This window comes from Melanostigma gelatinosum, assembly GCF_949748355.1.
Source record: "Melanostigma gelatinosum genome assembly, chromosome: 22".
In the NCBI taxonomy this organism is placed as follows: Eukaryota; Metazoa; Chordata; class Actinopteri; order Perciformes; family Zoarcidae; genus Melanostigma; species Melanostigma gelatinosum.
The window spans coordinates 13,257,810-13,268,863 of NC_136655.1; the positions used below are offsets into that span (position 1 = coordinate 13,257,810).

Genomic DNA, 11,054 nt, shown 5'->3' on the forward strand with positions numbered 1-11,054 from the left:
CTTGAAGATCACCGACCCAGATGTCCTGCACATCTGGAAGACCAACAGGTATTGTTGGATCATCCAAAGCACTGTGGACAGTTTGAGAATCTTTAGGACAGAAGTTTGCCCTTAAAACACCTTTTTATTTCCTGAAAATGTCCACAGTTTGCCTCTGCGCTTCTGGATCAATATCCTGAAAAACCCCCAGTTTGTCTTTGACATGGAGAAGACTCCCCAACTCGATAGCTGCCTAACTGTTATCGCTCAGGCCTTCATGGACTCCTTCTCCCTCAGCGAGACCCAGCTGGGAAAGGTAACGCAAAAGACAAATGTCTTATAATTTACTGGTGCAGGAAACACACGTGACCTCTCCGTGTTCAGCCGTGAGGCAGAGGTGGAACCAGCAACAGATCAACCCTGATATATATGCAGGAAAGGTTAATTAAACTATGACTTTTTAAAAAACATTTCGACATGCTATACTATGACATTTATTGACATTCATCAACATACTATTTTATGACTTTTAAGACGCACTGTACCGAGTCCATTTAGAGAGAATTTCCTCACGCAAAGGTCCAGAACATCACAATAATGTCTACCTTGCGCTATGATTTACTACCCTATATATTGAATTAGCCAACAGCTGTACTAACAGCTGTACGTAGTCAACAACTGACTGTAATTTCAAATGTAGAAAGTGCAATTGAAAAATATCTCAGCAATATTATTGTCAGTTTTCAAATTGAACCGGATGAATTATAATACATACATACATACATACACACTCTAATGATAAATAAATTGTCTTCTCTCATTTCAAGTCAAATTAGGACTGGATTAACAAATACAATACACGTACAGAAAGCTTTTAACAAATGTGCCTCTTAAGACACTTCATTTTAGAAAACTGAATTGACCTGCTGCTTTAAATTGAGTTCATTCGGGTGTGAAGTGATGTCAAAAAAGCCCCAATATTATATTCTTCTCTTCTAAAAATAAAACTCTGTGCAGGGACTGTATCTGTGGTGGACAGTGAATTACTGTGTTAGGATTCTGATCATATTGAGGGTGCGTTTGCTCAAAGAGTTGTTCTTTGTCTCGTAGCGGCGCTTCACATTGCCGCTTTTATTCATCTCCACGGTCTCTGAACATAGGAGTCGTACTGGTTTTGAACTGCCCGTGGGAAGAAGCCTGTTCATTCTTAAAGGCTCTGGTCTCGCTGTCCACCTTCCTCTTTTTGTGAGATAACTTCTATGACTCACGTTACGCTAATTCTCTGACTACTCGGTGTCTCCCGTGTGTGAGACTCTCGCGCGAGTCGGGAGATTATCAGAATACACGTATTTGATTGGCTGAGTAGCATCACGTGAGATGATTTACAACGCATGTAATTGGTCGGTGTGTTTCCTGGACCGCTGAACGAGTACCGGAAATGCTAGAAAAGCTGCGCTGGTTAAAATGAAGTGCGCCATCAAAATAAAATAATTCTCAATTGTAAGTCCAGGGTCCGGAGACAACGTCGCCTGGGTCCACCTATCAGTGACCCCTGTGCTACACTATGACTTATTGTTTGACATTTTTCGACATACTGTAACTTATTTTACTTATTCGGCATGATACTGCAGACATTTTATACTTTGACTTCTCAAGAAATACTATATTATTGTCGGGGACCTTTTTGGGATTAGGATCTTTTTTCGACAATATGAAATGAAAACAAAGCGTCATTCTTCCACCAAGCAATGCTGATATTCAGCGGAGTAAAGTGGATGCCAAAAAACACAGAGTAGAAAGGATACTGACAGATTGTGGTGAATATCTGTTTTTTAATCTGGATAGTTCAGTTGATTGTGCAATTGGTGAAGTAGTTTCATCTCCCTTGAAGCAGACTGGCATAGTACAGTTTGTAGTATGTCCAAAAAAGTCGTCGTATAGTCGTTGATAAATGTCAGTGTAGCATGATGAAAAAAGTCAAATAAGTCAGAGGTTACAGTCTTTTTAAGAATATTAATTGTTGCTAATTTATTGATCAACTTTAATTCAGAGTTTGAGTCGCACTATACCTTGAATATTGTTGTGTTCCAGCATGCACCAACCAACAAGCTACTCTACGCCAAAGACATCCCCAAGTTCAAACAGGAAGTGAAGGCCTACTACAAGCACATCAGAGAGCAGTCACAGATCACGCAGTCCGAATTCAAGGAATTCCTGCAGGAAGAGTCAAAGGTAATGTCTATTTCTGAAGAACATCTTTAAAAAAATTGGCACAGTGAAGACCGGCAGTTATTGGATGACTTTTCATTTCAGAAACACGAAAATGAGTTCAACGAAGCTGCAGCCCTCAGAGAGCTCTACAGATTCATACAGCGCTACTTCACCGAGGTCGGTGCTTCTCTCGGCGGCTTTCGTTCTAAATATATTTTAGTTACGGTCACTGCGTTCTGCTCCATGTTGATGCCCCCTCAGTAACGCTGTAGTGGGTGACAAACTGCCCGTCTGAGTTTTAACAGTGCGATACAATTTAATCATAAAAAGTTTGGCTCAAAGGTTCACAGTAATCACACGGTCTGTGTCGGCAAATCTAACCCAGGACACAGCCTGACACAGAGTAAGATGAATAATGCTAAAATGAATTGAAGCTGGTGTCGTCGTAAGATATGAATATCATATTGGATCAGTCGTGGTGCTCCTGATGGAGTTTGCACAACCGATCAGAGGTTTTCCACATCTCATCTGCGACGCTGGCATCAAGATTGAGTTGTGAAACAGTCACAAGACACTTGTAGAGGAAATGAGACCTTTGATTTACCTCTGCTTTGCTCAGCAGCCGTTTCCTGTTCAGGGTGGTACTTTTTCAAAATGTAACACCGCAAAAGCCTTTACAGGCTGAACGAATCCTGATGTTTCTTTTAACATTTTGCGCTGCATGTTTTTGGACCGTACACCTGAGTTTCATGTATAGGTATGAATGAATTGAAAGGTGTGTCTGGAATATATCTTACTGACATGATTTGGACGAGATTGTTGAGATGGATTTTTATAAACGCCTTACAATTGCTCTTATCATTTCTAAAGATCAAAGAGCAGCTGGACAAAAACGGAGCCCCTACTGAGCTGATGGAGCAACTACATCATGTTAAGAGCTTGTTTGATGGACTAAAAAGCTGCGCCTGGAACTGAGCGCCATCCTTTTACTGGCAACTTTTTTTCCCCCAGAGTGGATCATCTCCTGCTACAAAGATGAGGTACTGCCAAACATGACTGTTATTACATTAGTCATTTAGCAGATGCTTTTATCTGACTGACTATTCGGATTCTATCATACCGACAGCTACGGGAGCAATTCTTTTTGTTTTGGGGGGTTAAGTGTCTTGCTCAAGGACGCATCGAATGGAGCCTGAGCTGGGGATCGAACCGCCGATGAGCCACACATCACTTGTCAGTTCTGTAAAGAAGGAACCTTTCACTGAAAGCACTTTTGTAACTGTAGCCATGACTACTGTTGACCGGTCTGTGTCTGATGCATGTTCAGTGTTATGCTACAGATTTGTGTTGGATTGAATCCAGATGTCAGGATGACTATTGTTGCAATACAGTTTAAGTTAAAACATTTTTAATGACGTCAACAGACTGTATGTACAATTCACAACTCCTCTGTATAAAAACCTTTCCCCCCCACAGTGGCTTCTGAGCAAACAATACATCTCAGTACAAAGATTGAACCCTGAGGATGTTGTGATCAGTTTGTTTTTTTAAAAAAGGTGCAACATTAGATATTCTGTAAATGTTATTAAAGTCCATTCTAGTGCTTCATGTCAATGGGAAGAAGTGTAAAGGTCAGAGGTCAGGCTGGGAAGCAATGTCCCGGTCCCTGTGCACCAGAGATCCCAGCTCCTCCAGCTGCTGCTGCTGGGCGCTTTCCAGGTCCTCCAGCCTCCGACGGAGGAGGGTCAGCTCCCTCTGATGCTGCTCCTCCTGCAGCAAATGTTACAACAGCAATATTAGCTACATGTATGAAGACCGTTTTATGATGACCGCCTGAGTGTTGTTGTGCAGAGTTCCATCAGCATGTGATTGAAACAGATATTTAATTTGTAACTCCAGATGTTCTACATTACATATAAAATACTGCTGTTTTACATTGTCTCCATTTAACTATTTACACAACATTCTCAGCCATCTACAGACTGATGAAAAAAGTTCTGCTTACTGGTATGTTGGCTAACGGCCCCTCAGACCCGAGGAGAACAAAGGGGGTGGGTGAGGAGGTCAAGAAGGCGGGGCCAGCGCTGTAAGTACCCTGACCGCCCAGTAGGAGACGCCGAAACTCGTTATGTCGTCGCTGCAGCTCCTTCAATCGTCTGTTAAGTTGACCTTGCTCCTCTGAGACCGATGAACGTCTAGATAGAGAGGGAGTTTTAATTTGGGTTTCCTAATGTTATTTACTGGTAGGCTTTAACGCGTCTGAAGTTTCTACAAGAAATATATTTAAAAAAAAACAAAAGGTTTGAAGTTTACTTCTTAGCTGCAGTAGCTTCCAGCTCCAGCTCTTCTATCTTGGCCTCCCGCAACTGAATCTTATCCTGCATCCTCTTCTCTTTGTTCCCTGTCAGCGTTCTTCTCTGTGCAACACACACAAGTTTTCTGTATGTTTCTCCTCAGACCTTTTCAATATTGCAATGTTAAAAATTACATAAACAAGCAAAGGGACACCAAGTAGCATGAAGAAAGTAATGATGCATTCCCAAACTGCTGAAAGTAAAGACTGTATGAGCAGCAGTACCTTCTTCTGGGCCGCTGCTGCCCTCTGCAGCTTCTCTTTGGCCAGAGAGTATTTCTGCTGCAGCTCAGCGTCTCGCTCCTGCAGCTTGTGTTTTTCCGCCAACCACTCAACCCGATGGTCCTCCACCAGCCTGGTGGTTTAATTGAAGCCATATTTCAAAGATGCATGACTTCATGGCTGTAATAAGCTACCCAACATGAGACAGCACCTCTCTGCCTCGTGTTGGCTCCTCTCAGCCTGGGTTCGGGCCGTCCTGAGATCCTCCCTGATTCTGTCCAGAGTTTCTCTCAGTCGCTGGTTTGTCTCCATCAAGTCACTTTCAGAGTGAGCCAGCGTCCCCAGCCGGACACCCAGGTCCTGGTTCTGCTGTTGGGTCAAAGGAAACTATTATTTCAGCCAACTCCCCTGGCTTTGCCGGCTGCAGGACAGATGACACTTGGACTCACCTGCTGTAGGTCAGCGATCTCTGCTTTCTGTCTCTCAAGCTCCTCAAGATGTGAGCTTTGCTGCTGTAGTTTGCTTCTGTAAGACAAACACTTTCATCAATGCCTTTTCAAAGGAAAGCTAGTTTATTTCTCTTTTGTGTGATCATAAACCCAGAAAACTGGACAGGTCTAACCTCGACACCATTTCATTTGTGCAATAGACTGCAACACATTGGTATGGCTACAGAAACACTCTTTATCCACCACAGACAGTGATTTCTGATATGTACAGTAGTCTTACACTTCTTCTAAATGGAGTTCAGAGATTAAACTGTGGCCTCTACATGTACAGTTCGTTATATGAAGAATGAGCAGCTGTGTAGATTTTGTGACAACATTCGGTATAAAGCTGACCTGAGGTTCTGCAGTTCCCTGCGAGCGGACTCTTCTCCTTGTTGGGTGATGCGAACACGTTCCTCCCATTCCTCCTTCTGGCTGTGATCGGCAGCGTCCTGCAGAGCCCTCTGCTGTTCCAGAGCAGCGAGACGGTTCTCCACCTCCAACCTAGCAACAGGAATAATACAGAAGGATGCAAAATAAATCAATCGGTTGGATTTTGTCAAATAAGGCATTTAAATTCAACACCGGGCATCTTTCCAAAGCAAGACTTGCTACCAGGTGACTCGTATCAGTAACTGAAAGCGATTCTCACTTTTCCTCGTGCAAGGTTGCAGTTTTGCGGAACTCCTCCTCACGGGCAGACTGCACCTTCCTGACCAACTCCCTCTCTTTCTCCACAAGAACCTCCTTGTGTCGCTCCACCGCAGCCTTCAGCACCTCCACGTCTGTCTGCAGACCTGAGACACACGAGTCCCCATGAGGACCGGAGGGTAAAGGTATGGTATGGTTGTGAAGCATGGACGTTAACGGTATATATCACTGTGTGTTTGGTTTTTTCTGAAAATGTCAATATAAATGCTTCTAAAATGTTGGTGCACTTGTATGGCTAAAGCCTGGCATAATATCAACCAACTCAAAATCAATGAAAACAGACAAGTATCATCTTTTTACTTTTCTCATTGTCAACAGTGGTTATTTGCTCTGATTAAAAGAAAACTTGAATTAGTACTTTCAATATGTATTAAAAGCTGCTTAGAGATCGTGTTCGGAAGCTAAACTGGTCATATTTCTCTCCCTTAGGTTTGTTCCTCCCCGACTTATTGTGAACTTTAAGTCTTCACTTACTGACATGCATGTGTGGCTGTGGCCTGTTTCTACTATAGCAGCCGATTGGTCAGCACAGTATAGTCAAATTCATAGCAGGTCTACCCTACCCTAGAACATCTACCCTAGAACAGTTGATATGTTTTAGGAACACGGTCCACCTCTCACTGCAGAGTGTTTGTGTGAGATCCATACCGTCAATCTGGCCGTGCAGTGCGTCTCTCTCTCTCTCCAGCTCCCCTTTAGAGCGAGCACACTCCAGTTTGACGCTGGCCACCTCCAGTTTATGTGAATGCTTCAGGCTGTCAATCTGAGGACCACACAAAGACAGATTGGACAACTTCAAACCACGAGTAGACAGTGAATCATTGCCGTATCTTACGTTCAGTTAGGTCTGACAGGACTTTATGCACCATTCATGCCCACACACTACACAGCAAATTACACTTTTAGGGAACCGCCAACATGGATTACCTTTCCTCAATGAGTCCTAGTGACCGATACAGATGGTTAGTATACAAGGCTCAAGACTACTTTTTTCCCACCATCATTTCACCGGCCAAATGTTATTTTTATACTTTGTAGTTGTTTGCATAAAAACACACAGTTCAAAAGGATTCGTAAATAAAACAATATCAACCAATTTCAATCAAGGATCGGCAGATCAGGGATCAGCTACACTGTTACACCACTAGAATTCATGTTGTTACAGGTTCAGTGTCGGAATTGGCGCCATGTAGTGTTGAGGTTGCAACCAACTGAAATTACTACTGTGTGCAGCTGGTGGCCGACCCGAATGTGAACCACTAACGGCTTTATCTAGAGCCTGTGATTGGTTTGTCCGTTCTGGGCTACTGTAGAAACCCGGTGGCCTGCTCCGTGAAGAGAACGCGCTAATGTTGAGGTGATTGTACACTAAAGAGAACAGAGTTATTAATAAGATATTCCATTTCTGCCAATACATCCCTCTAAATGCTACACACTGGCTCTTTTACACCATAAACTATGGAGGCAAACAAATCCTGGATGGACAAAAAGCCCAGAAAGTGCTGTGTAATGATATTAAAGTCGAAAAAGGGGACGGGGTCAGAGGTAAAACAACAACTGTGTACCTGACAGGTGAGAGAGTTGACCTCTCGCTCAGCTTTGTTCAGTCGTCCGGTGAGCTGGCTGTTCTGCTCGTGTGTCAGATGAAGCTCGCTCTCCATTCGCTCCAGCTGTAGACGCAACGACTGACGCTCCGCCTGTCACAACAACAACCAATCAGATCCATCAAGCTATCGAGATGAAATGTGCTCATCCTAAACAGTGCGTCAGGTACGTTATTGCCGTCTCACCTCCAGCGACTTCAGAGCAGCCTGAGACTCCGTTAGCTGTCTGATCTGGATGCGCTGGACGCTCTCGGCCTGCTGGCCCGAGTTGTCTTTCTGGGCGCGAAGCTCGGCCAACTCTGCCTCCAGGCCCTTCAGCCTCAGGTGGAGCTGGGCCTTCTCCCTCAGCAGGGCCTCCACTCGTTTCCCATCACGCAGTGTGTCTGAACCCTGGTACTGAGCCACCAGGTCCTCTCGGTCCTTCTCCAGACGAGAGATCTGACGACAGCAGGAGGTCATTTCATTTAGAAATCAGTGTACCACCACAACGACAATCTAAATGCTGCGCAACCGAACAACAAACGTACCTCTGCTTCATAGCGGATCCTCCTCTCCTCCAGCATGTGAGCATGTTCTTCTCTCTGGTGGTCAAACTGGGACTTGAGAAAGGTGAACTCATACCGCAGCTTGTTGTACTCAGACCTGTACTTCTCAGTCTCCTGGAACAAAGAAACACGAGAACACAAATTACCCCAAAATCAGTGAGAGGAGAGCAGGAGCCATCGAGCAGACAAAATGGAAACGAGCTTTCAAATGACTGTCAAAAAGCTCTCAATTTAAAGCTAGGATTGGTAATCTTTTTCAAAAGCATTGTCCCAGTTTATTGTTTCATATTAGTGCTGCATTTCATTACACGTATTCCTGTCTATGATACTGACTCCTATATGCAGTCATTTAAGTTCCCCCTGGGAATTAATCCTTAAAACAATTAGCATATTCATTTCTGACATCCATAATGACAAGGGGAATTGTACACGAAACATCACTGAGCTACACAAACGGACTGACCTCCTCCAGTTTATTGAACCTCTCTCTGAATGGAGCCTCCATCTCCTGTTGCACCTGAGCTCTGAGCAACTCCAACCGCTGAGGGGTCATCACCTGGTCCACACACACACACACACATTTGTTTTGAGAAGGTCAGTGGAAGTCAAGTTGCAGAGATTTTTTTTTATTTTTTATTTTATAAATGCAACAGAAATCAAAAAGTGTCCTTTTGTTTTGATCTGTGAACGTAACCCCTCATGCCGAAGGAGGTTTGGTCACAATCAAAGAGCAGAAGATTGTGTCGTGGTTTACCTGCAGTCGCAGCTCTTCCAGCTCCCTGCTTTTGTCCAGCAGTTCTCCTCGGAGCTCCGCCAACAGCAGCTGCAGTTTCTCCTGCTGTGCCTGTTTGTCGCTCAGCAGACGCTTCAGTTCACCCTGCGCCTGGGTGAACCCATCCTGCAAGCTGCAAGAAAGACACCAGGTAGACATGGGAGGATTTCATGTCACGATTATTATGGCCAAAAAAAATTACCACATTATTCCAACAATCATCTAAATGTGCATAAAACTCTTAAAATGCCACTAAAGCATTCTGGAAAAACATATTTGTGTGTGAAAAACAATCAAAATATCTTAAATGAGGTCATCATAAATCATCAGGCCAGTATGAGTAAAGGATCATTTCATTTTTTTAAAGTAGTCTTACTTGAAAATGTTATTGGGTGGTTTTCTTTATATCCTGATCTGCAATAAAACCCTTTATCATCCCGTCCCTAACACCAGGACAGAGTGAGCACAGTACCCACAGACACCACAACAACATGGGAAAGCGTGCACGGTGACTAACAGAATTAAGTGCACTTTGTTATAACTACAGATTTTGCCCAATAAAATCATAGCCCATGTCAGTGTTGTTGATATGTGGTTATAGAGAAATTATTCATTTTAAATGTTTTCTCGACTCCTGCAACCATAAATGTAATATACATATATAAAAATCATATATCAAGATAAAACAAATTGATCTTTCATCAAATTTACCTGGCATGTTCAGCCTTTAGTGTCTGATAGTTGGTCCTGTGTTTTTCGCACTTCATCCTCTCATCGATTAGCATCTTCTGCAGCTCCATCTCTGCTCCTCCCAGCCCAGCAGAGAAGCCCAGCATGGCTGCCGACTTCCCCATCCCAGGCTCCAGGTTTGAGAGGATAGGTGTCAACTGGCCGAGGGCGGAGGAGGCCATCTCACCTCTGCAGCAAAGAGACAGGCGGAGATAAAGAAAAGCTGGGTGACTGTAGCAAATTAATTGCTGTGTGTATTCAACAACAAAAAAGGAATAGTGTGCTCTCTGTTCTCAGTGACAAAAACTGACTGTACTCTCTCCAAGTGCTCTTAAAGGGCCAAAATGATTCCTGGCTTTGTTGTCAGTTAGTTACCATGGTGGCTTTGAGAGGCGTCTCCCAGCTACTTGTTGAATCACAACCTCTTAGCAATCAAGACAAGGCTCTGAATCAATCTCAAGTGATTAGTTAGCTCCATTCCCTGGCTTGTAGGTCTGCTGTGGATATGCAACTAATAAACACTTTAACAACATCAAGCATCAAATCTATCTATGGAGGTAAATGTTAGACCAATGTCATTCTGTGAGAATAAACTAACATAATAATAATAATGTGTAGTTTCATAAGCAGACAAAAGATAAAACAGTTCAATAAATAAAGCTCGTAAAAACGTTAAACATTAACTTACTGTGTACTTTTTGTTTTATACCTCTTGCAGCATTAAATTAAACCTAAATTAACTTACACCAGACATACGCATACAAAGTGGGCGTGTAAAAATGTCAAACTAATGTTTTAAATTGGTCAAGAGCATTGAGTTGTTTTTAAATAACGCGCTCTCATATAACGATATGAAAATGCAAACATAACTACTATTCAAATTATGAGCGACGTGAACGACTAGCTAATTTACACGGTCAGCTAAACCGGAAATAGGAACTTCAGTTTGAAAACATGGCAAACGCAGCTGTCTAACGTTACATCAGAGCATATTTGGGTTAACGTTACAAAGAATGAGTTACGGGGCTAGGTTGCTAATCTTTAGACTACAAACTGGGGGATCATGGGAATGGTTTCCTAAAGTGCATTTCTCTCGTTAAAGGAATACCGTACAAACCTTATCAAGCGGCTATTTCAATCAACACTTTCATACTGGCTCTCTATATATATTTTGCTGTGTACTTATAGACATAACCGCATAGTTTATAACTACCCACTACTTACTGTAGAGTCGCGCAATTATGACATTTTTGGAGGCCAACCCCGGAAGTTAGCGTCGCACTGGTTCACTTGACATTAGGGAAATGGGATTTGGGAATATTGCAGTAAAAAAGCTCTGTGGAAAACACAAGTGTATGATACATACACGTTTTGACCAGCGAGGTAGTTTTCCACAAATTAACTGCACTTTTATTATTTTTTGAAGCGAAGTAAAAAAAA

General features: G+C 43.0%; 2 protein-coding genes across 3 annotated transcripts in view; one reads left to right on the forward strand and one right to left on the reverse strand.

Annotated features, from left to right (window-relative positions):
• Positions 1 to 3,199, forward strand: part of plxnc1 (plexin C1) — a 26,932-nt gene extending 23,733 nt beyond the window's left edge. Inside the window, exons 27-31 of the mRNA XM_079294240.1 lie at positions 1 to 48; positions 148 to 295; positions 2,071 to 2,211; positions 2,293 to 2,367; positions 3,061 to 3,199. The exon at positions 1 to 48 is cut by the window's left edge and continues 116 nt beyond it. Of these exons, the coding sequence (XP_079150366.1) occupies positions 1 to 48; positions 148 to 295; positions 2,071 to 2,211; positions 2,293 to 2,367; positions 3,061 to 3,165 (517 nt within the window). The 3' untranslated portion in view covers positions 3,166 to 3,199. The remainder of the gene's footprint in view (positions 49 to 147; positions 296 to 2,070; positions 2,212 to 2,292; positions 2,368 to 3,060) is intronic.
• Positions 3,200 to 3,821: 622 nt separating this feature from the next.
• Positions 3,822 to 10,827, reverse strand: cep83 (centrosomal protein 83). Of its 2 annotated transcripts, XM_079294242.1 has the most exons (16): positions 10,732 to 10,827; positions 9,597 to 9,803; positions 8,868 to 9,018; positions 8,577 to 8,669; positions 8,096 to 8,227; positions 7,755 to 8,006; positions 7,530 to 7,661; positions 6,613 to 6,727; positions 5,906 to 6,050; positions 5,608 to 5,757; positions 5,215 to 5,290; positions 4,977 to 5,134; positions 4,769 to 4,898; positions 4,504 to 4,607; positions 4,196 to 4,385; positions 3,822 to 3,960 (listed from the first exon to the last, which is right to left on the reverse strand). In XM_079294242.1, exons 2-16 carry the CDS (start codon positions 9,794 to 9,796, stop codon positions 3,823 to 3,825), a joined length of 2,166 nt encoding a protein of 721 aa, XP_079150368.1. In that variant the 5' UTR covers positions 9,797 to 9,803; positions 10,732 to 10,827; the 3' UTR covers position 3,822. The 2 variants fall into 2 exon arrangements, with proteins under 2 accessions (XP_079150368.1, XP_079150369.1); XM_079294243.1 differs by lacking the exons at positions 3,822 to 3,960; positions 4,196 to 4,385 and having other exon boundaries at positions 4,534 to 4,649.
• Positions 10,828 to 11,054: the final 227 nt, after the last annotated feature.